Source organism: Plecotus auritus, assembly GCF_963455305.1.
Source record: "Plecotus auritus genome assembly, chromosome: 8".
Classification (NCBI taxonomy): domain Eukaryota; kingdom Metazoa; phylum Chordata; class Mammalia; order Chiroptera; family Vespertilionidae; genus Plecotus; species Plecotus auritus.
Genome location: NC_137782.1, coordinates 129,415,312 through 129,438,168, shown reverse-complemented (window position 1 = coordinate 129,438,168; position 22,857 = coordinate 129,415,312). Strand labels below are relative to the sequence as shown.

Genomic DNA, 22,857 nt, shown 5'->3' with positions numbered 1-22,857 from the left:
GTATAAAGGTACTAACATTTGGGAACTTTTTTAAATAAAAAATAATTTCATTAAAACTGGCCAGTGTGGCTCAGTTGGTTGGGTGTCATCCCATGAACCAAAAGGTTGCCAGTTCAATTCCTGGTCAGGACACATGCCCAGGGTTGCAAGATGGGGGCTCAATCCTCTGTAGGGGGCATGCAGGAGGCAGCCGATCAATGTTCCTCTCTCACATCAATGTTTCTCTCACTCCCGCCCCCTTCCTCTCTCTCTAAAAATCAGTAATGTATATATATTAAAATTCCACTGAAGATTTTTTAAATTAGAATAATGCATTTAAAATGGACATCCTCACTCACTGCTAGTGAGAGTATAAATGGATATAATCTTGGTACAGGTTGGTACAATTTACAGGGCAATTGGCAACATATTCAAACGCCTTAAAATGCGTTTCATGCAGAAATTCCACTTCTAGGAATTTATCCAAAGGAAATAAAGAGGAAAATGAGGAGATTTATGATCAAGGATATTTATTGCAATATAATGGCAAAAAAAAACTTGAAACTACTCAAATGGTCAACAATAGAGAAAACGACTAAACATAGAATAACTACATGGGAAATTACATGCAATTGTTAAACACATTTTGAAACAACATTTAATGACAAGGAAAAATGCTCATGATATGTTACATGGAAAAAGAATATATATTATGTATACATTTAAGTTATGTATACAAATATATCATATATGATTCTTTATGTATCTATATAGAGCTACATTTATACATTTTATGTAAACATCCTAATTTTGAACATAAACATACATCAAAATGCTAGATTATTATTTCTGGCAGGTGGGGTAATAAGCAGTTTTTATTTTCTTCTTCAGACGTTCATATATTTCCCTATAGGTAGGGATTAATACCAGAATCACATTACATCAGCAGGCATATAATGTCAGTTGTTTTCAGTATTAGTGATGCTAAGTGTGGTCATCTGGTTAAAGGGGTATCCTCCAACCACCGTAAAGGTACCTTTCCCCCTTTGTAATTGGTAAATAATCCTTAGGGTGATACTGCTAAAGAGCACACAAATATCCTGTTCCCAACAATCTTTTGCTCTACGGAAATAGCATCCATTAATGATCACACAATGGTTATTTCCTTCTATGCTTATTAGCTGACACTCTTCTGCAAAGAAGAGCTTCCCTCTCCCACATTTTTAATATTACTATGGACTCATGGGTTTATTATTATTACCCAACATATTATAATCCATTGCTCTTATTCTTCTTAATGTTGGAATTGTCCCAAATGTGGCCAGTGGGTTGCCCTACAAGCCATTTACCAGGTCTCCGTCATTCTCTGTGCACTTTCTTACTTTCTGTAACAATTCTCCTTGCCCCGTATGTGGATCTGGCCATCTCTACAGGAAGCCCTGGTTCCTTTTATGGATGGTGAGTGGTACATTGTTACTGGGTATCATTGCTTCTAGGCCCTTTCAGTGAACAGAGCCAGGAAATTGGGAAGTGTGTGTGTGTGTGTAAATCATGAGTTCATACTGATACCTCCAATTCTAATTCAAACATCACATAATTCTTTGTCTTTTCCCTACTTCGTATTTGTATCTCCCTACTCCCAGGTGATGATGGTTCCCAACATCAGTATAATTACTGACTTGTTCTAGCCTACACTACAGCCCCAAGTTTCAGATCACTAACCAATCCAGTGCTAGTATTGAAATCGTGCTATTAACACTATTTCAGTTAGTTTTCTATGCTCTTCAGGATGATAACCTATCAACCATTCATTCCCTCGAATAGTTATTGAATTCAGAATAGCAAATCCCTTTTACCTTCAGCCCATAATTAAAAGTAGCTTGGATGTCAGCGGGGGCACCGCTGCCCTCAGAGGCCTAGGTGGAATTCCATGACTTCTGTGGAGGGCCAAAGCTGGGGGCTTCTGCCAGCTCCTGGCCGTTCCTTCTTCAGGCCTGATCCCCCCACACTGCACCCTGAGGGAGACCACACCCCCTCAATATCACCTCAAATAATCCACTCTTGTGGACATTGCATGAACCAGGCAGACTTTGCTGACAGCTTTCCAGGAATGATGGTGGAAGAAACAATACTGGGTCGGGTCGACAACTATCAAAGCACAGTAGGCACCACCCACCTCAAAAGAGCCCCCAGGGCCCTGGCCAGGTGTGGCTCATTGGTTGGGCGTCCTAGAGGTCGCTGGTTCAATTCCGGGTTAGGGCACATGCCTGGATTGGTGCTCCCCCCGTAGGGGGCGTGCAGGAGGCAGCCATTGATGTTATACTCTCACATTGATGTTTTTCACTTCTCCCTTCCTCTCTCTCTAAAAATCAATAAACTATTAAAAACATTAAAAGAGCGCCCCCATGCACTGGCCTGTCAGCTCACCAGGTTACATGCTCTCCTTTCCACTCTTTCTCCCTTTCCTTCCTCCTCTCTTCTCTCTTCTCCAGGATCAAAGCACAGCCCCTCCCGCTCTGTCCAGCAGACCAGCCTCCTTCTCTGAAGCCTGGCTCAACACATTGATAAAACAAAGACAGCCTTCTTCCTAAGAGAAATTACTGTGAATACAACTTCCTCCGCCTCATTACACACAGAGGGTTGGGATCTTTGGAAAGCTTGGTCAGTTCAAAAACGGCAAACAACTAGCTGCAAACTCTCTCAAGATGAGTCTGTCTGTTCAGCCGGCGACTGCCCCCAGAACCGGGTCACCAGATGGCTCACGCTGCCCAGGATCTGTCCACCTCAGGAAACTCTGGTTTCCAAGGCCACCTCCTCCTGTCCTCCACGACCCTCCCACCCTCACAGGCAAACTGGCCCGTCCTCCGACTGGGCAGCCGCCCCACGCTCTCCTTCCCAGGACACCAGCCAAGGGCCCTGGGAGAGAAGCAGTGTTCTGGAGACAGGAGCCCCGGTCAGTGAGCCCAGCAGAAGGGGGGTCTGGCCCTCCTGGCAGCGCCACAGTTCATGGGGGAGGGGCTCAGGGAGGAGCCCTTGGCCTCTCAGGGCCTCTGATTTCTCACTGTGGCCTTGCTAAGCCACCTGCCTAGACTAGAACCAGTGAGGGCCTGAAGACCCCACTCACGGCTCTTCAGAGTTTTTAGGGCCTAGAAGATCTCCTGTGGGCAGACACTTTCCAACAGGCCAGGAGGCAGTGCTAGAAACAGTCCCCAACTCTTGGGGAGGGTGGGGTGTCGGGGAGGGCGAGGCAGTGCTAGGGGGAAAGTGAAGATCATTCTGGGAAGTCGATCATAATCTTTGATGAGGGGAGGGGAACATGAAATCTGAAAAATATTCTAAAACTACATTGCAGTGGTTTTATTTTCTAGCTAGTAAATAATTGCTTTGACAGTTAGTTCGATTAATAATAAAGCATGAGATTTTTATATTTAGTAATGGGATTTAGACCCAAATGGTTTAGTGATGTACAAGAATGTTGCAGCCTTTCAAAACGTTAGAGCTGAAGATGAAAGATGTGGTACAGGCACAGAGCAGTAAAGTGAAGTGGTCTGGGACCGAGGAGAGGTGGACTGGAGGTGGGTCAGCCCCCGGCACAGGCAGCAGGTCACTCTGTAGCCGCCCATCCATCCCCAAGGCCCCGGCCGGCTCTGGCTCAGGTGACCTGGGGAGCCCTGAAATGCCTCCCGACCTTCTTGGTGCCCCTCTGTCGCCTCTCAACACCCCTCAAAGACCACCGTTAGCACCTCCATCTTTTGAGCTAAGCACTGGCCTCTGCTGACTCCTCCATCGACAGGTAGCATTTATGTTGGGATTTATGTGGCAACTGTATCTAGTTTTGCACCATTCTGGAACTTTCTAGAAAGACACATACTCTAGGCTAGGTCAGGAGTTTCTCTAGTTTGGTGCTCTTCCCAATTTTTGTGTGATGGCATAGACAACTCCTTAGGAGAGTCCAGACGGAGCCGGGAAGCACAGCAGCCTTGTCCTTAGGAGGCAGTGGGCCCAGAGGGCAGGTAGGACCAGCAATAAAATACCTGAGCCTTCCGTCCTGCTGAGGTGCAGTGGAAACCACACCAGGTTCACGCCCACATCTCACATCCCTGGGCTGCTCCCGCTCACAGTGTGGGTGGTTCTAGGCCCAGGTGCCTGGCAGGCCTTGTGCTCCTTTCCGCCGTGGCTCTTCCCTCCCTGAGCTCATCAGCTCCGGGGCTGAAGCCAGGCAGTGCTCACGGAGATGTGCAGGGAAGTGCTGTCTACGCAGGAAGCCCACGAAGGGGCTCAGTGACTTGCTGGGGGGTGTGGCCGGCGCAGGAGTTCAGGCCTGAGGCCCGCCCGGTCACCTTGGGAAAGCTCCCTGAACTGTTGCCTGAACAGGAATGCAAACCGACTAAGAGTAAGGACTCCGAGGACAAGCGTACCTGCGTTCATCCCATGAGACTTCCCCTCTGTCTATTTCCTCATCCACAGGATGGAACTGAAACAGATCTACCTCCTGGGTTGCTTTGAGTTAATCTGATGATCTGATGCAAGTAAAATGCTTACAACCTGCCTTGCTCACAGGAAGTGCTTAACAAATCTTTGCTGTTTTGTGTGTGCATGCATTCCTACACACATCTGTAAATACGTATACAAAGGCTACAAAGACACGCTTCTTGGGACAGCTGAAGTAAACGGAATCTGTTTAAATTTGACAAGAGCAGGTGTTGGTGAGGCTGGCGAGCAACTGGAAGATTGTGGATGAGAATGTAAAACGTGCAGCCACTCTGAGCAGTTTGGTCGTCTCCTATGAAGTGAAACATACACTTACCACACTTACCATATGAGCCAGCGATCCCATTCCTAGTTATTTACTCACAGAAGTGAAAGCATACATCCACACAAAGAAGGCTCATAGTGGTTTTATTTATAATAGCCCAGGTGTTCATCAACAATCGGAGGGACAAACAAATGCTGGAACATCCGTTCAGTGGAATAGTACTCAGCAATGAGAAGAGATGCAGTACTGATACACGCAACATCACAGATGAAACTCAAAAGCAGGATGTGAAGGCAAGGAAGCCAGGCACACACTGTTGTATTCCATTTATATGACATTCTGGAAACAGCCAGACAGCAGGGACAGAAAACAGCTAAGTGGTTGCCAGGGGCTGGGTAGGGAAGACTGACTACTAATGGGAACGAGGGGGCATTTTCGGGTCACAGAAATGCTCTACATTGTTACTGTGGGGCTGGATTCATGAATGAATGTTTGCCAAAATTCATAGCATGGTTCACATGTAAAAGGTAAATTATACTTTAATCACCTATGAGAGGAGGGAACTGGGTAGGAAGGGTGTATGAAGGATACTTTTTTTTTTCTACTTAAACATTTGTACTGTTTGGACTTTTATAATGAGCGTGTAATTCATGTAGTTGGAAATAAGCTTATTAAAGTTTGAAGTGATGGTGATGATGATGATCTACCTACCTGGAAGGGACATGGGTGAGATCCAAATGAAATGAGACAATGTGTATGGAGGACACACACAGATGGCCACGGATCTTCTAAAGTGACAAGGTGAAAAGGCCAAGGGGCCTCCACAGGAGTGACAGCCATGACTTACCTCCGTGACAAAGAGCGTGCGAGGGTCGATAATATCTAAGAAGTGTCTGAAGCGGCCATAGAAGGATGTCTGGAGAAGAGGGTGGGAGAGGAGAGGAGATCAGCTTCTGTAGACCATCCTCCAGCCACTGGGGGACCCCCCACACACCTCACCCCCACTGTTGGGGCCCACAGTCCCCAGGACTCCCCACATGGGAGATGAATACCAATGAGGCCTCACTGCTCAGTGACCTGAGAGCAGTTTTCCCAGTCTGAGGGCTTTCTAGCATTAATTCAGAAAGACCATTAAGGCTCAGTGACTATCCCAACTTCTCTTCAAGGTGCCTCCCATTTTTCTCTGTTTTCCCTCAGTGCCCTGAGATCCACTCCAAGCTTTTCGGCAGCTCCCATCCCCCCCACCACTGAGCACAGGGGCTGGAGGTCGGACCTGGTCCCCGCCCTCTCCCAGCCTTCCCTGACCACCACAGCCTCCCAGCCTTGCAAGGACCTCTCCAGGGAGGGAAGGTGCCTCTCCAAGGTCAAGTTCCCCAGAGGCAGAGCTCCAGCACCTCAGCCCCCTGCGTGCAGCCCCCAGGCCTTCCTTCACCCATGGCTCAGGAGCTGCTGTGAGGCCCAGGACGAGGGGCCGACTCCCTCTGGCCTTGCCCCAGGGCAGGGTCCGCGGAAAAGAAGGGCTTTGTGCAAAGCAGGCCACAGGCATTAGAGCCCAATGAAAGGAAACCCAGCAACCCTGGTGCTGGGCCCTCTGCCCTAGGGACAGAGCCAGCTTGGCAAAGCCAAGCAAGGGAGAAGACAGGGTGCCAAGCTAGGGGACAAAGGGAGAAGCTGCAAATGCTGGGGGTTCATGCCTCGCTACACTTCCAGGCTCTGTCCCAGATGCTTCCCAGAGCCCCACAGCTCTCAGGGCACCGCCCTCTGCGAAGCGAGGAAACAAACGCCTCCACACGCCACCCCCTTGCTCACTAGGAAACCAGACCCTGCGGCCAACGTCTGCTCCTTTCCCTTCCCGATAGAGACCCTGTAGTAGGCCCCGGGTCACCTCGAAGTCCCCTGCACACACCAGGCCCCACGCTGCCTCCAGCTCTGCTCACCACGCCCGCTGCCCTGGAGCAGCCTCCCCACCTCCTGCCTTTCACAGAGATCCAGCTTCCGTGCCATTCCTCACGGAAACATTGCTTCCCTAACTCTCCAGCTCAAAGGGCCTAAAGCACGGTGCTTCTGTCCAGGCAACATGACCTCTGGTAACGTGGTCTAAGGAAACAGTCCGGCATCCAGAGGTTTGGTCAGAGGTCCACTGTATGCTGGCGACGTCACTGCGGCATGATCTGTAAAGGCGGGACGGCGACTGAACACTAGGCCGCCATTTAAAAGAGATTGTTTATGGCATAGAAAAATGCTTATGATGGTGTGAAATGCGTATAAAGAGGATGATTCCAATTAATAAACAGGGAAATAAGTAGAGCCAGATGGATGGTAAGTGAATAGTAAAGAGGCAGAATGACATACAGATTCTGTTTATCACTAAAAGGCATCAGGGTTCCTCAGGGAAGTAGCCAGTTCCAGGGCTGGGGCAGGGAAGGTACCCGAGGAGACTAGTACATTTTGTTGCGCCAGAAAGTAATGAAGCGCCACTCCCCCACCCCATCACCAAATGATGGGGGCATGTTAAAAGGACCAAGGAAGGGGAGATGGATACTGTGTGCCTCCGGATGTGATACCTTGAGAAGTTCACAGTATCGCTCACACAGGATTCTGGAAGGACTGAATCTAATCATGAAGAAGCATCAAACAAACCCAAACTGAGGAACATTCCACAAAATAACTGGCCTTATTCATCAAATATGACAATGCCATAAAGACAAATCACTGTGCTTGGACTGAGGGACAGCCCACATTACAGGAAACTAAAGCGACAACTAATGTATCATGTGATTCTTGATTGAATCTTGGACAGGAATGGGGTGGGAATATTTTCAAGGACACTACTGAAACAACTGACAAAAAATGTAGGCCATAGATTAATGAAAGTATTTTATCCATATTAAATTACTTAGTGTAGTAACTATACTGTGGTTCTTACTACAGACTGAATATTTGAGCCCTCCCCCCAATATTCATAGATTAAATCCTAATGCTCAAGATGACGGTATGAGAGGTGGGGCCTTGGGGAGGCGGTTGGATCTGAGGACACAGCCCTCGGGAGTGGGATTAGTGCCCTTATAAGAGACCCCAGAGATCTTGGAGAAGGTGATTTCTCAGTGAGTGTGGAAGAGGAGGTTGTTGGGACACTTTTAAGATGCAGCGGGTCCTTGTGAGAAACCCTGTTTCTTTGTAGCTGTTTTAATGCCTGTCCTCCCAGCCTGATGAATGGCAGAGAAGGTTTCTACTTTCTCAGTCTAATTAATTTTTATTTTCTCAATAGTTTAAAATGTATGGCTCCCCCTGCTCCAGAATTTAGCCCCCCTCTTTCCTTAGTCGATGGATGTTTTTCCTTTCCTTTTTCTTTACCTGAAGAATGAATCAGCTACGTGATTCCTTCCAGTTCCTTGCACAAGAAAGGTGAGTCAGCTAATTCTCAGCAGGGCCTGGGGCCTGAAGTACAAGGCCTTCCCACCCCCACAGCCACTGGGGGAGAGCAGGCCTTGGGAGCAGCAGCTGAGGCAATGGTCTGAGAAGGAACCTTCAGCCCTCCTGTACCCAGCCCTCTAAATCACTGTGCGTAGGAATAAAATACTCTCTGAACCTGTAGCTCAAAGGCAGAAAGACTGGGCCAGCTCACTAATCCTGGACCAAGCTGCACACTGAATCACCTGGTATTCCAAAACCCAGCTGAACACCCAGAGATTCAAATTCTACTGGCCGAGGTGCGGGGGAGGCCCGGGGTGGGGGTGGGGGGCTCCAGGCATCAGGTGAGCCATGTGCAGCAGGGGTTGAGAGCCACTGGACTAGAAGGTACTGACCCTTTCCACAGCACAACCAGCCCAGGGCCAGCCCTAGGAAGCAGCCACTAAGTCTGTAGAATAGAAGTTATTACAACACATAATTACCTACAAGCCATTTCACTGTAGAACTTACTGTAATCAGGCAAACTGCATGAGAAACTTCCCCGTTGACCCGCCCTCAGCCCACACAAACCTCCCACCCAGGAGTGCAGAGTGCGTTTTCCTGCCCAGCAAGCTCCCTGTACCTCAGAGGGAGCCCTGTGCAACCCATATGCTCTGCCACCATAGGCCTCAGCTGATTTTAGAGCCTAGCACACCCACAGCACACACCTAACCCTGTTATCTTAGCAGACACTGATAAGCGAGACTTCTGAAGGACAAGAAAGTTTTTTAAAAAGCAAACAAACAAAAACCCCACTTATTTCTGGATAGACTGAAATACAAATGGGAAAAGGCATGTTTCCTGTCCAGGGGCCCCAACTTGCCCAAAATGGGCCTGAAGTGCAGAAAAGAGCAGGTTTGGGAGAGGAAATGAGCAGAAATGAGGAGGGAAGGGAGCACAGTTGGCCACAGCTTCTCAGGTGTTGTCTTGTCTTCTTCCCCTCTTGGGGGCCCCCTCCCATTAGGCAATATGGGGCAGAGGTTAAAAGCAAGGCCTCCAAGATTACAAAGAACAACAGGGAACAGAACATGTTTAGTAACACCACAGAGATGCCTTCAGCCACATTCAGAGTGTGGGAAAGTCTACAGGACAAACAACTCAGATTCTCAACAGATAAGCAAGGGAAACAAGGAGGGGCAGAGAAATAATAGGTTAGAAGGCACATATCAGTCAAATATAATGTGTGGGCCTTCTGGAATCCTGATTCAAACAAACTGATTATTTAAAATATGATGTGACAATCAGGGAAATGTGAACAGTGCAGTGGACTGATGTGTCTCCCTCCCCCACAAAAAAGTCATGTGCTGAAAGCAGCCAATATGGTGAAAAGAAGTGTTTGAAGGGGTGGGTGGGGGCTCAATTTGAGGAAGAAGAGTTCAGCAGCTGTGGGCCATGCAGGTCTTTGAGGCCCCTTCAAAAGTGAGGTCCTTATTTCAGAAGCAGGGGAAGCCACTGGAGGGTGTTCGAGCTTTGGGGTGGGGGGGTGAGTCACTTGATCAGACCTGCACTGGGACTCTGCCATGAGGAGAAGGAGGGCTGAAAGTGGAAGCAGCGAGACCTGTTAGGAGGCTCCCACGGTGGCTCAGGAGATGGATGCTGGGGCCTGGCCCAGGATTCTAGCAGTGGAGACCCGTGGATCTGAGAGCTATTTAAGAGAGGAGAACACTAGATCTCCGGTTGTATTTAGAAAGGGAGGGTGAGGAAGGGAAGTACTGGTTTCGTAGGAGTCAATTGGGTGGTGGGTTGAGCTGCCTGCACAGCTGGGAGCAGTGTGGTAGGGAACAGGTTTGCGGGGGAAGCCAAGCTCTTTAACATGCAGGGATCACATGCGCTGTGCTTGAGGCAGGTTACTGTGCTGGAGGAGGAGCCCTTCAAAAGCAAACACTGTTACTGCCTTCCAGAGGCTTGCCAGAGAGCTACTAGCAATGGCTGCCAGAACCGAGGAGATTCAAATGTGCACTGATGGCTCCAGCAGGGATCACAGCAAAGGGCTCAGTCCTTGGACGGTCTTGATAAATGTCTGTTGTGTGACTGAATGTCCCAGAACAAGTCCCAGAGAAAAACCATCGCACAGATCTTTATCCCGCACATCACTATGTGTCTAGGGGTTAGGATGGAGACAGCGGAAAGGCAAAGATCAGCCCTTTCACTCAAAAAGTGCACACAGGAGTTAAGGAGATCAAGTAATCAGAGTATCAGAGGAAAGGAGTCGTACCCTGCGGCGGCGGCTCGGGGGTTGGCGGGTAATGTCACAGGAGGTGGGCCTGGCTAAGCCTTGACCAATGCCTAGGGCCGGGAAAAGGGGAGAGCCAATGAGGGATCACTCAAATTCAGGCAGAGGCACCCCTGTCAGTCTCGCCCGGAGTGGCACCCTACATTGGCAGGAACACAGTCTCACCTCAGACACTTACATGCTGTGATGATTTCTTTTTTAAAGCAATTAAAGTCCTGTTTTTTAAAACAGTGGGAACATTTTCTCAGAAAGCTTACGAACAGCTCCCTAGTTATCCGCGAGGCTCAGTGCACCACCTTGCAAGAACCAGTTTCTCTACCACCACCACCACCACCAAAATAAATAAATGAATGAATAAATAAATAAATAAATAAATAAATAAATAAATAATAAAAATAGAAAACCGACCTTTGCACATTTCCTTTCTTCCTGCAAACTTCTTTCTGTCCGCCTCCGCTGCCCCCACCCCACCCTAGGCTCTCACTTCAGCCAAGTCTTTTGCCCTTTTCCTAACAAAGTTCATTTCCTCCGCGTTGCAGGCAGCCGGGGCCCAAGCATAGGCTGGGGCTCCCGCGTATGCGGCGGCCCGCGGCGTGGGAATGGCCCCTCCCAGCCTCTAGTCCCGGCCTCGTGCAGGCTGCGGGTTCGATCCCTGTCTCCGTGGCCGAGGACGAGTTAGCGATGCCCCACCGGGGGTCCCGTAAGGATAGGACCCCGGTGACGGGTCCGAGCAGGACGGACACAGCCAAGCGCTCGGCGGCGCTGGGCTCAGGTGCCCAGACCCTTCGCCGAGGGGGCAACGGAGGAGGCCGGTGCCTGTTCCCGGGACTGGACCCTCCTGCCCCGGCGGCCGCCTGCCCCGGAGATGACACAGCGTTTCCCCCGCACCCAGCTCTCCCCGCCAGCCCTCGCTCCATCCGCCGCAGGGCACCGGCCGGCCAACTCGCCACGTCAGCGAATCGCCAGCCGGAAGGGACCCCTCGGCTCGTGGCCCTGGCCCGTCGCGCACGGCGGACCCGTTTGGGGTGCAGGGCTGGGAGCGTGACCGGGGCACTGACGCTGCCGGGGGCGCCTCCAGAAGCTCGGAAAGGCGGTCAGTCCCCACCCGGGGAAAAGGGAAGAAGGCATCTCGGCCAAAGCAACTTCTCCTCCAGACCGGACTCGAACTTTCCGCCCAGAGTGGGCAGCTGCCTAACCTAAGGCGACCCTGCAGCAGCCGCTCGGACCCGGTGCCCACATCCCCGGCCGCAGCGGCCAATCACAGAGCGTCTCCGCGGGGAAAGGCAGGAGGGCGCGAGCAGCCGCAGAGCGACGGCGCCGATGGCCAATGGGGAGCCGAGGTGGGGGTCCTCGCTCACCCCGCTGACCAATGGAAAAGGAGTGGCTTTGGCCGAGGTCCCCATCCAGTAGCTGCAGGCTCCTGGGTGGCCGCGGATCCGAGACCCTAGGGCTAAAGGGGATTTGGAAGAGGACTTCGCTCACCCTCCCTGTGCCACCCGCTGACCCTCAGACCACAGCCCGGTCCTTACCTGCTGGAAGCGGGGTTTGCCCAGCTGGAAAGGAGGTGCATCGGTCGAGGAGCTAGCGGCACTTGCCGCTGCAGCCGATGCTGTGGTCGCTGTATCCGCCATGGCCACTGACGCCCGCAATCCCGGCCCTTTTAAAATGTCCCTCCTCGGCCCCCGCCACAGCTATCTCTCCGGATTGGCCATGAGCAACCGCAGCGAGTCGGAGGCGCAGAGTGTTGTGGGGAGTGTAGTTTTTCTTGCCAAGACGCTGGACAACCCTGGATTGCGGAGTTGCACCCACGCAGACCGCAATTGGGTTCCCGCTGCCAGTTTGCAGACCGTGCGAGTGTGCGTGTCTAAAGTCCCCACCAAGGGGACCGCGAAGCGACCCTTCCCTGTTCCCTGCCCCTAGAAGTTTGAGTTGCTGCGATGGGCGTCACTCCTGGAGCGCATGGGACCCCGGACTTGATGGCCAGGACTCAGGCGGATTAGGGTTATTCTCCGAAGGCTTTCTGCAGGAGTTGCACTGCGGAATATTCCTGCAGTTCTGTCCCACCCTGCCTCCTGCCTTGTGCTCTATAGCCACCCTGATAGTCGGTTCCTGGGGCATGCTGTCTCCCCGCCCGAACCTGGAACATTCTGTACCTAGGAAACTATTAACTTTTCTCTTCGCCTGATACTGGCTCTCCTTATGGCCACAGTGTAAACAGTGTGTTTCCCAATCTATGTCCCTACTTCTACAAAACCCACTATAACCCAACGCTTCTCTTTTGCAGCCCTTGCATTTGTTTTGAGTGTCTTTTCTTTCCTACTGTAAAGTCCACAGGGCAGAGGTTGTGACTTTTTAATTCACTGCTAAGTCCATGGTGCCAGACATGGGAGAGCTCACAGTAGGGACTCAAATACAGGTGTCCCCCAAAATGTATACACTACTAAAAGCTGACAGCTCAGTTGATGTTTCTTTTCCGATTTAACCCATTGGAATTAATATACAAAGTGTGTATACATTTTTGGGGAACGCCCTATAGTTGTTGGCTGAGTTAAATGCACAGGAGGTCTTAGGAGCCTTAGCAGCTTCCACTTCCTTTTGCCAAGGATGATCCCTCCTGGGGCTAATTCCTAGGCAGAAAGAGAACTGGGAGTGGGGAGTGGGGTTCAGTGGGGTTACAAGGACTTTAGGGAGGGCAAGTACTGCAGATGGTAAAGCAAGGCACCAGCAGGGATAATGAACAAAAGGGGGAGGGAGAGGGGAGCTGCCTGTTTCACACAAGAGTACAGTAGAAATATTTAGTTTGACCCTAGGGAACCCCACTTTGGATCTCCTTAGTCTTGTGGTAAGGTGCAGGGTTGGCTCATGCCTCCCCATGTGTTTCTTAACAATGTATGGTCCATAACTGTCAGTTCATCCTCCAACAGCTGAACTATAAGAAACAGATGTTCCTGAAAGTTGGAGAGAAATTCCCGCTAGCCCTGAAGAACCATTTGTATCTTGGATTTGTAGCTTACCTTTCCCTACAAGGCTAAATGGTTTGAGAATAGCAATCAAGTCTTTTATCCTCTGTACTAGGGGCCCAGTGAACAAATTTGTGCACCTTGAAAGGAACTGTGGGCTGCAAGGCTGCAGTAGGCACAGGGGCGGACCTCAGCCCCTCCCACCGCGCCCCCCCTCCTGTCTGACAGCCGCTCCCACACACTGATGGCGCTGGCCCCACTGGCACCTACTGAAGGCGCAGAGCGATTGGGACCGGTGCCAGCAGCAGGTGTGAGCAGGGCCAGTGCAGTCAGCGGGTGGGAGCGGCAGCTGCTGGCCCCAATCTCCCCTCAAGAGCAGGGGGAGGTGGAGAAGCCCTGAGGGGCGGTCGGGGCCGGCACTGGGCACCCACAGTGGGTGTGAGCAGTGGCTCCAGCTCCAGCAGCACGTGTGATCGCCAGGCGGGACTGCGGCATGCAGGAGCAAAGAATTTTCAGTAACCACCAGAGGCTCACCCCTATGACAGTGACTGGCGCTCCACCTTGGTCTGGAGCCCCCACTCACCTGCTCCACCATCCCACCACGGCTGACGCCCGCCATGTTCCACACACGCCCCCTGGTGGTCAGCACACATCATAGTGACCGGTTGTTTGGTTGTTCCAGTTGTTCCGTCATTTGGTCTATTTGCATATTAGCCTTTTATTATATAGGATTCTATAAGATTCCCCAAAGTATTCAGTAAATGTATCCTGGGAATGAGAAAAGACTGAGTCCAGGCCGCTGGGCAATGCTGTGCTGCTGCCCTGATGATAGGACAGTGACACTGTTATCTAAGGAGGCCATCACCTGCCTTCCCTAGGAAGTCTGCTTCACATGTTCATCAAACCAGGAACACAACAGAGCGACTTGCAGTCTGTGAACTTTTTATTCTTCATAAAGTGCTCGAAACATGAAGAGCAAGGTCTTTATAAACAGGAGTTACAACTAGGAAGACAAACGGCAAAGCAGAACTGTGCCTGCTCCCTGCCCACCCCACCTGCAGCTCTCTTCCAACTCATGGCCAGGAGCAGAAACATCCAACAAGAACCTGGGCTTCAACTCCAAACTCCCAAAGACATCCCTGGCCTGGGCATTCTGGAAGTTCACAATCGAAGATGAGCGGAAGGTCAGCCTCAGGGCTGGGACTGATTAGAGCCCAGAGGAATACCTAGTAGAGCAGTGACCCTTTCCCCCCAGAAGAGATACCTATCCAACCTCCAATGACCCCCCAAAGGCAGGACCAAAGGCCTAGGTACCTGTGGACACTGTCCTCAGCCTTGATGAGTGTCTTTAAGGTAGATAATGTTAAGGGGCTTTCCCCCATATGTGGGGCTCCTCTGCTTTGTCCTGGCAGTAGACATCCCCCATTGAGCCAATCTCCTTCCAAGGCTTTCTGAGTGATCCCAAGAGTGACCCCACAGGCCAGCTCATGAAAATGAGGCGATCCCCGAGGAGCCCTTACCTCCTCATTGGGTCAAAACTAGCCTCTTTCAGCACCTCCTCACCCCACAACTTTGCTAAGGCAGGGTGCCCCAAGCCACCAAAGGTCCCTTGCAGATGCCATGGGGAAGCCTGTTGTTTTCTGCAAGAAAACCAGGGTTGGGCCAAAGGACAGACACTTCGTTCAAAGTGCACTGCAGCCAAGCCAGTCAAGGCTACGGGGAAGAGACAGGCTGGGACAACAGGTAGAGGATAGATGGGAAGGCTTTTTCCTAAGTATAGGCAGAGTGGACCTCCCACTTCCAGAATGTAGTTTTTCCCCCAGGATCCCCCTCAATTGGTGTTGAGGGAGTAAGAGAAGCCAGCAGGTAGGTAAAGGGAGCAGCAGCAGGTTGGCCGGACCCTTCACTGAAATTAACTCCAGGGGAGGGCAGAGCAGCAACAGGGCTGCCCCCTCCTCCATTTCCGTTCCTAGCATCCTGCCAGATCCAGCCCCTTGCGCTCAACAGGGAAGGAGAGGGGCGCCAAACAGAGGGCGGGGTCTACATCCAGAGGCCCCTGACCCCACCCACAAAAGGCACGTTTTAATCAGTTTCCAAAAGTTCAAATCCTGTAGCAGCACAGTTTTGGCATCTGGACAGACAACAAGAATAGGGATAGAGGCTTGATCCCCAAACAAACAGCCCAAAGCCCCAAGGCCTGGAGGGGCCCACACCTTGGAGGTGGTCTCTCCACACCTGCCCAGGCTCTCCACACTTCACACATGACACCCATGGACGGGTCGAAGAGGAGGCAGGGAGTGGCCTGGAGAATGCACATCATCTCCTTCTATCCACACCACATCCGCTCCTCAAACAGCTGGAGACACACAGACTCAGGACACAGCAGACAGGACACTAGACCAGCGGTCGCCAACCGGTGGTCCACGGACCCCTGGTGGTCCATGAGGTCCGAAAGGTTGGCGACCGCTGCACTAGACCATACAGGCTCCTTGTTCTCGGGGAACCGACGTGAGGCTGAAGAGCAGGTCCCCTGGTTGCCCATAACTCACAGACCAATGGGCAGCTTGGTCCCTGCCACAGCCCTAGTAATACTAGGGGCCCTCCAGGGGCTGGAGGAAGATGAGGAAAAGGGTTTAGCTGTGGGAGAAATGGCTGACCATCCCTGTGGGGTAATAAAGTATGTCCCAGATACCGCATCAAATTGCAGCTTACCCCTGTTCTGTCTTGAGGGCTAAATTCTTTGTTCTAATTTCTGGAACCCCCAAAGCTAAGGGGTATGAAAATAGGCAGGTGGGTGAGACCCACCTCTAATTGGAGTCCAAAGGCCCTCCTTCCAGCAGCCCCATTTGAGGCAGGAGGGAGGGGGAGCAAGGGGTGACAACCGAGGACAGACTGCGCCTGCCCAGGGGACTGAGTTCAGCAGGAGGAGGGAGGAGGTGAACCCTGCTTGGGCAATGGGTCCACGCCAGCCCTCCTGGGGGGTGAGGGTGAAGAGGGCTACTTTGGAGGGTCAGGGGGGATCTGCAGCAGTGTGGGTGAGGTCTCCATGATCCGCACCAGCAGCCGGTCAATGTAGCTCTCCAGCTCCTGCACATGCTCGTCCCGCTGGCTCAGCTCCCGCTCGCGCTGCAGGAGCAGGCCGATGAGCTCATCGTGGGTCAGGTGGTAGTACTTGGCGGACTGGTCTAGCACACCAGAATCCTGAGGTCAGATGGAATGAGAATGAGCAGGGCACCCTCAGGCCTACCTGCCTGCCTGGCCACCGACACCCCAGGTACACCACAACAGGCCCCCGGAGCTGCCTCTGTTGCCAATGCCAGAAACGGCCTAACTGGCTTCAGGGCTCTGGCACGGGAGGCCAGGCCTGCTCCTTGCTCCACCCTGCCCAGCACCCTGTTTCTGAATTCCTCTCTCCCCAGCACCACACATCTGATCTGATCCCCCATGGCATCCTGCCAGGCCTCACCTTCAGCCTCTTGGTGTCCACAGTCTGGCCAACCTGGGAGGCCGGAGCCACAGGCTGAACGCTGCCAGACGTGACTGTCTTGAGCTTCTCCAGCCCACTGCTCAGGGCTGTGCTCAGACTGGAACGGGGCTGCTTCCTGTCGGGGCTGCCCTCCACAGGGGCAGCACTGAGCGGCTTCACAGGGTGGGGACTGTGGAGACAGACAGGAGATGCATTATGGGGAGGGGTGGGCAGCACAAGGAGAAGGCAGGGCCACAGTTCTGCTGGACAAAGACCCACCACTGCTTCCTGTGGTGGCTGCCCCTACATAGCAAGGCCTCAGGGCAGCTGTGTCCAACATTCCTCAGCACCCTACCACCTGCCCCTCCCCATTTTACTCCCTCAGATGGCTCTGCCCCTTCACCGGGAGAGCAGAGGCCTCTTTCAGACTTCTCTGCGCCTGTACCCAGTCTTTGCCAGGACTGCCCCCTCCACCCATCTTCCCTCCATCCTCTTCTGTATTGTAACTTTTCTCTGGTTGGGGAGAGGAGTGTGACCAACCCGCCCAGTTTCCCCGTTTTCTCAGGACTGTGGGCATTCCCAGGAGGTGGGACTTGCCGTGCTAAAACCAGGAAAGAGCTGGGCAAACTGGGACACTAGGTTGCCCATATCCCTCCATTGGTTGCTTCCCCTCAGCATTTACACCAGTTTGTGTTTGCCAGGCTACCACCCTCAGTCACCCCACCTCTTCCTCCTCACCCAGCCTCTCCAAGCTTGTAGACTACATTCCGTCTCTAAGTTCTGACCTTCACTGACTCCTCAACCCAGAGAACAGGACGCCAGCCCCACCAGCCCATCACCAACGTTCCTGCTGAGAACCCGGTTCTCTCCTTCCTGACCTCTCTGTGGCGTCGACTCTTGGACCACTCCTTCCTTTGGGCTGCTCTCCTCCCGCGTTCCTTCCCCCATGCCCTTCTCTGCTTTTCCAACTCCTCGGTCTTAAATGCGAGTCTGCCAGGGGTTCTCTCCCCTCCACCTCCTCACAGCCGTCTCCAGCCTAGACCTCGGCCGAGTTCTAGACCCACGCAGACAGTTTTGGGCTGGCTTATCCATGTGGGGTCCACCCCAAGCATGTCACCCTCCCCTCCACGCCTGCCCTTTCCTGGGCTCCCCAGTGGGGAGTGGCACCATCAGCCTCCCATGGCTCTAGTCAGAAACCTGGGAACTCCTCTGAATCCCCCGCTTTGGCTTTAGCCGCAAACATTAAGCCCTGCTACCTTCTCTTAAACCACCCCCTCCTTGCCAGGCCAGGGCTCGCTAAACCTTCCTCCTCTGGCCACAGCTGCTAAGTCAGCCCCCTCTTCCCGTCCCCAACTCCCCTGCTGGGGAGTCCTGACCACCTCCAACCGCTCCTCCACTGTGCTGGGGGCTCATGATTTTAGCCTCCCTCCCAGGGTCAGAAAACAGTCTCTAACACAACAGGCCCCTGGCCTTCCCTCCCGGCCCTCCATGCACTCCAGCCAGGACACAGGCTCTCCCTCACCTCTGGGCTCTTACAGAAGCTGTTCCTCTGTCTGGAATGCTGCCCCTTGGCCCGTGGCCTGCTAACTCCTACTCAGATTTCAAAGTTGAGCAAGGCCACTTCCTCCAGGAAACCTTCCTGCTTCCCCCAGGCTAAGCTGTCCCTCCTCTGGGCCCCCAGCACCCTGTACCTGTGAGTTATCCAAATTGCAAGCATCGGGCCCCTAATTCAATTAACCTACCCCTAGAGGACCTCTTTACGTCTACTTCACAGAGGATTCGAACCATTAGAGAGTAGGAAGCAAATGGCTTGGGCCAAGGCCTGAAATCCACTGCATAAGGACTCTCCCACATGCAGGGAGGCCCACAACCTGGGAAGAGTGGCAGAAAGCCCAGGCAGGGGCAGGCAGCAGGGAAAAGAACATTCTGTCTGTCCTTCCCACCTAGGCGTTTGCATTAGGGAAGGGGGTGTAGAGGCAGCTCTACTGCCACCTATGGGCTGTGCTAGGGGCAGGGAGGAATACCAGTGAGGCAGGCAAACACCCTGAATGGGGGCCAGGAGTCCTGGGCTCTGCGTCTGATTGCCCCCCTGCAGCTGAGGGACCTTGGACCCTGTAGCTCTTATGGACTCTATGCCTCCATCTGAGAAATGGGGACAGTTCTATTTGGCCCATGATGTAAGGAACATGCCAAGTACAGACAGGAAGACAACTCTGAAGAGAATAAGACTAGTAAAAAGTGGCGAGTGTACTTGGAAGTGCTGCTGGGACACAGCAGGGCCAGCTGAGGGCACTGGGACGCTGTAACGCCTCCTCTCCCACACCTCTGGGAATGGCCTCACCACCTACCACTGCAGCCGCAGGCAGGCAGCCCGGTCTGCTTCCCACCCCTTCTCACAGATCAGCATGGCCCCTGGGCCTTCCCTTCATGCTTCACTTCCATCTTCCCCACTGGGTTGGAACTCTTGGCAACATAGCAGGGACAGCATCTTTCATCCCTGTCAAGTGTCTGACACACACTGGATGCTCAGTGAATTGGGAGGACTGAATGCAGGAGCCAGGGGCTGGGCCTCCCAGAGGCCGGTGCTGGAGCTTGCCCTGCTTCCCAAACCCCTCCCTTCCCTGCTCATCAGAGGCAGCAGCACCTCTGCTCCCCTCGCTGCTCCCCTCAGGCCTCCTAGAGCGCTGGCATGTCTCTAGACTTTGCTGCCCCTGCTAGGTCACACCCTGTCAACCCCAGTGGCCTGGGCACTCCTCGTTAGCCACCCGGTGAGGTCACAGCCTCATAATTCTTCCAAAACAGACCAATGCCACAATGACCAGTCACACAGGCAACCACTGTCAACTCAGCACAGTCCTAAGCGCCTGGGGACCACCCTGAAGGCACAACCACAAACCAGTGAAGCACCTGATGAGGCTAGAGACCCTTTCTTCTGAGGGTCACATATGTGGGACGCATTTCTTTTTCCTTTTCCTCCTCAATGGTGTCTCCACTTTCCTCTCTGACCTCAGTACCAGCCCGTCCTCTGTCCTCTGGCTCTCTGCCTTCCAGCCTCTCACCCTGGGGCCTGGGGCAGAGGACGGGAGGGGCGGGGGCATCTGACAAGCCACACTGGCCCCCCAGCCCCTAGTTGCTGAGGGCCCTAGCTCTCCTCTCCCTTTCCCTGCCCATCTGCAATACCTCCCCACCCACTCCTCACCCCCTGCATTTCATCAGTGTTGTCATCCCGCAGAGTCCTGGCTTGTGGGGGCACCTGCAGGTCCAAGGTCCAAAACCGAGGCAATTTCAGAGCTGGCACCACAGAAGACTAATGTCTTCAAAGCCTGCCTTGTCCTGCCTGGGTGAACAAGCCCTCACCCAGGAGCGACAGCCCCTGGAGGGGCTGAGGCCCTTGCAGGCTGAGTTGCCCCCTTCACCCCCTTTCTCCTGGAGACTGCTGTCGGGTGGCCGCTCACCTGTCACTGGGCTGTGGTTCCTCAGCTGGTCGTGTCTCCAAGGGCAGAAGCGCAAGCGGGGAGGCTGGGGTGACTGCAGCGTGGTCCTCCCCAAGTGGGGCAGGGGAGCCCCCAGGGGGGGAGGCTGGCTCCCCGGGGGACAGGGAGGAAGAGGTCAGGGGCCAGGCTCCAGGCAAAGGAGAGCACGGAGAACTGGGCCCCCCGTGGCAGTGGCTGACCCAGGGCGGGAGAGGGGGCGGTGGAAAGGTGGGCTCCGGGGGTGTAGGCAGCTCTTCTGGTCCAGAGTGGATTGATGATTCCCTGGACTCTGGAGGGGATGTGGACGGGAGGCTGGGGGGATCTCGGCTCTCCTGAGACAAGAAGGGGTTCAAGGCATCCTCCTCCAAAGCCCACAAATCAGGCTGGGGGGAGCTGCCCGGCAGGGGTCCAAGTCCCTCTCCTGCTGGTTCCTGGCTCTGGGCCTCAGGAGCCTCAGGGCCTTGTCCTCTCTCCAGAGCCCCCCAGATCTGCTGGCTCTGAAGAGCCAGGCTCTTTGAGCGAGAGGGCATGGGGGCAGGACCCTCAGGGCAGCTGGTGGGCAGAGATAAAGACACAGGAGGGCTGGCGTCCTCCACTGGCTCCTCCAGGCTTGGCTCACCCAGCAGGGTTCCGGAAGAACAGCTGTCAGACTCGGACCCTGGCTTCTGGCCGTCCTCCTTGGCCTCCTGGGAACCAGAAGCCAGCTCACTTGGGAAGGCGTTGCCTTCTCCTGTCTCTGCCCCTCTGCCACTCAGCCCCCCTGTAGCCTCCTCCTCCTCCTGGTAAGCTGAGGGTATGAAGAGGCGGGGCGGCTTGGGAGGCAGCGTGCTGGGCGGCAGCCCCTTGTCCAACATCCACTCGGGTTTGGGCTCTGGCTCCAGCTCCAGTTGGGGGAGACCCTGGTTCCCCTTGGGGCTCACAGGCTCTGGTGACTCTGGCTTCACAGGGGGAGGAGGCAGTTCATCAGACTCTCCCCGTATGAGTGGTGAGGACGTCTCAGCCCCAGGAGAAAGGGTGACCACATCCCAAGGCCAGGAATCGTTGATCGTGTTGAGCTCCTGCAAAAGCTGGCTTTTGCCTCTGGAAGCCTCCTCACGCTGGCCCTCAGGGGCGTCGTCTGGGCCTGGCAGCCTCTCCCACACACTGATCACTTCCGGGGAGCTAAACAGAGATGAACTGTCTGCTGGACTCTGCCCTGCTTCCCCTCCTGGGGCCGTTGGCTCCCTGTCTGCTTCTGAGTCTGAGGCTCGCGGGTGCAGCAAGGCTGAGGTGGAGGGCATGCCGGCCTCTACAGACCCCAGGGGCCCCGGGGCGGCAGCACTCAAACTCTGGCGGTCCAGTCCCAAGTCCAGAGGAGCCCTGGGCTCCAGCCCCTCGCTGCTCCCACCTCTTCCTCCTCCCCCTGGGCCCCCCGGGGGCTCAGCTGCCTTCACTGTCATGGCCCCAGGGCCTGGGTCTTGCAGCCCCACTCCTGCAGGGGCCAGGATCTCACTCCTGGCCTCTGGACACAGCCTGCTGGCAGCAAAGACGTTGAAGGTGTCTTCCCACTCAGGCAGGGCTTTCCCAGGGGAGGCCAGGGGGGTGGGACCGGCCCTCGAGGCCCTGGGGAGAGAGGGAGCAGGTGAAGGAAAGTTTAGTGCTTTGTCGGCTAGGAGCTCCTCGAAGAAAGGGTTGCTCTGCAAGGAGGTGAGGAACGGATTGGTGAGACCCAAGAATCCAGGTGGGGTAGCTTCAAGGGCAGCGGTGGCGGCAGCTGCAGCAGGGGAGGCGGCTGCAAAAAGGTTAGTGCTTAGCATGGGAGCAGCGGTGGGAGCAGGAGTGGGGGGGGCCGGAGCACAGGGGGAGCAGGGGAGGTGGTGAGGAAGAGCAGCTGGGTCAGGTTCTACCTGAGGAGACACGTCCAGGCTGTGGAGGGAGACAAAACCGTGAGCCTCCTGGTTAATGCCAAGACTGGAAACGCCCCTCCTGAATACCATGCCCCCTGCCCCCCACCTGCCTCTGGACAAGGTGCCACATGCCACCCAGGCTGGGTTCAGGCACGTGTGTAGGCCAGCGGACAGAGGGAACACCCAACATGTAACATACATTAGGCACCACCCAAGGAGGAAGATGCTGGGTGGAGTTCATTGAAGCCTCACACCAACCCTGGGAAGCAATAATCCCATTTTACAGGCAGGGCCCCAACCTAAACCAAGTGTTCTTTCCACTACCCCATGCTGAAGATGCCACTCAACACCAGAATTATGCCTGGCGAGCCAATCAGAACGTGCCTCACATCCCTTCAGGACTGGCTTGGAGCGGGAGAGGCCAGAGAAAGGCCAGCCTGGTCTCTGGCTGGACAAAGCCAGCACTACCAGAGACATGACTGGCTTTGCCAACCCCTCAGAGAAACAGGAGGTGAAGATGGGCTGCTGTCAGGCATGACAAGGTATTAGCACACACCTGTCCAAGGAGGACAGCAAGGCGCTGCCAAGGACATGTGCTGTCAGGCGTCCACAGGGACCAGCATCGGGCAGCCGGTGCTCTGTACCCCAGCACCC

The 22,857-nt window shown here is 53.9% G+C and overlaps 3 protein-coding genes across 7 annotated transcripts in view; 1 reads left to right on the top strand and 2 right to left on the bottom strand.

Moving 5' to 3' along the window:
- Nucleotides 1–12,478, bottom strand: part of SFXN5 (sideroflexin 5) — a 109,455-nt gene extending 96,977 nt beyond the window's left edge. For all 3 annotated transcript variants that reach the window (XM_080684752.1, XM_080684754.1, XM_080684753.1), the window contains exons 1-2: nucleotides 11,948–12,478; nucleotides 5,583–5,651 (exon numbers count right to left, since the gene is read on the bottom strand). In XM_080684752.1, coding sequence (XP_080540878.1) covers nucleotides 5,583–5,651; nucleotides 11,948–12,049 — 171 coding nt within the window. In that variant the 5' untranslated portion in view covers nucleotides 12,050–12,478. The remainder of the gene's footprint in view (nucleotides 1–5,582; nucleotides 5,652–11,947) is intronic.
- STAMBP (STAM binding protein) overlaps nucleotides 1–22,857 on the top strand; it is a 762,428-nt gene that overhangs the window by 228,329 nt on the left and 511,242 nt on the right. The gene's annotated exons all lie outside the window — the stretch shown is intronic.
- RAB11FIP5 (RAB11 family interacting protein 5) overlaps nucleotides 14,308–22,857 on the bottom strand; it is a 35,548-nt gene continuing 26,998 nt past the window's right edge. Inside the window, exons 4-6 of one of the 3 annotated variants that reach the window (XM_080685170.1) lie at nucleotides 20,300–22,222; nucleotides 16,845–17,034; nucleotides 14,308–16,579 (exon numbers count right to left, since the gene is read on the bottom strand). In XM_080685170.1, coding sequence (XP_080541296.1) covers nucleotides 16,376–16,579; nucleotides 16,845–17,034; nucleotides 20,300–22,222 — 2,317 coding nt within the window. In that variant the 3' untranslated portion in view covers nucleotides 14,308–16,375. The remainder of the gene's footprint in view (nucleotides 16,580–16,844; nucleotides 17,035–20,299; nucleotides 22,223–22,857) is intronic. The other 2 variants (XM_080685171.1, XM_080685172.1) reach the window with 2 other exon arrangements.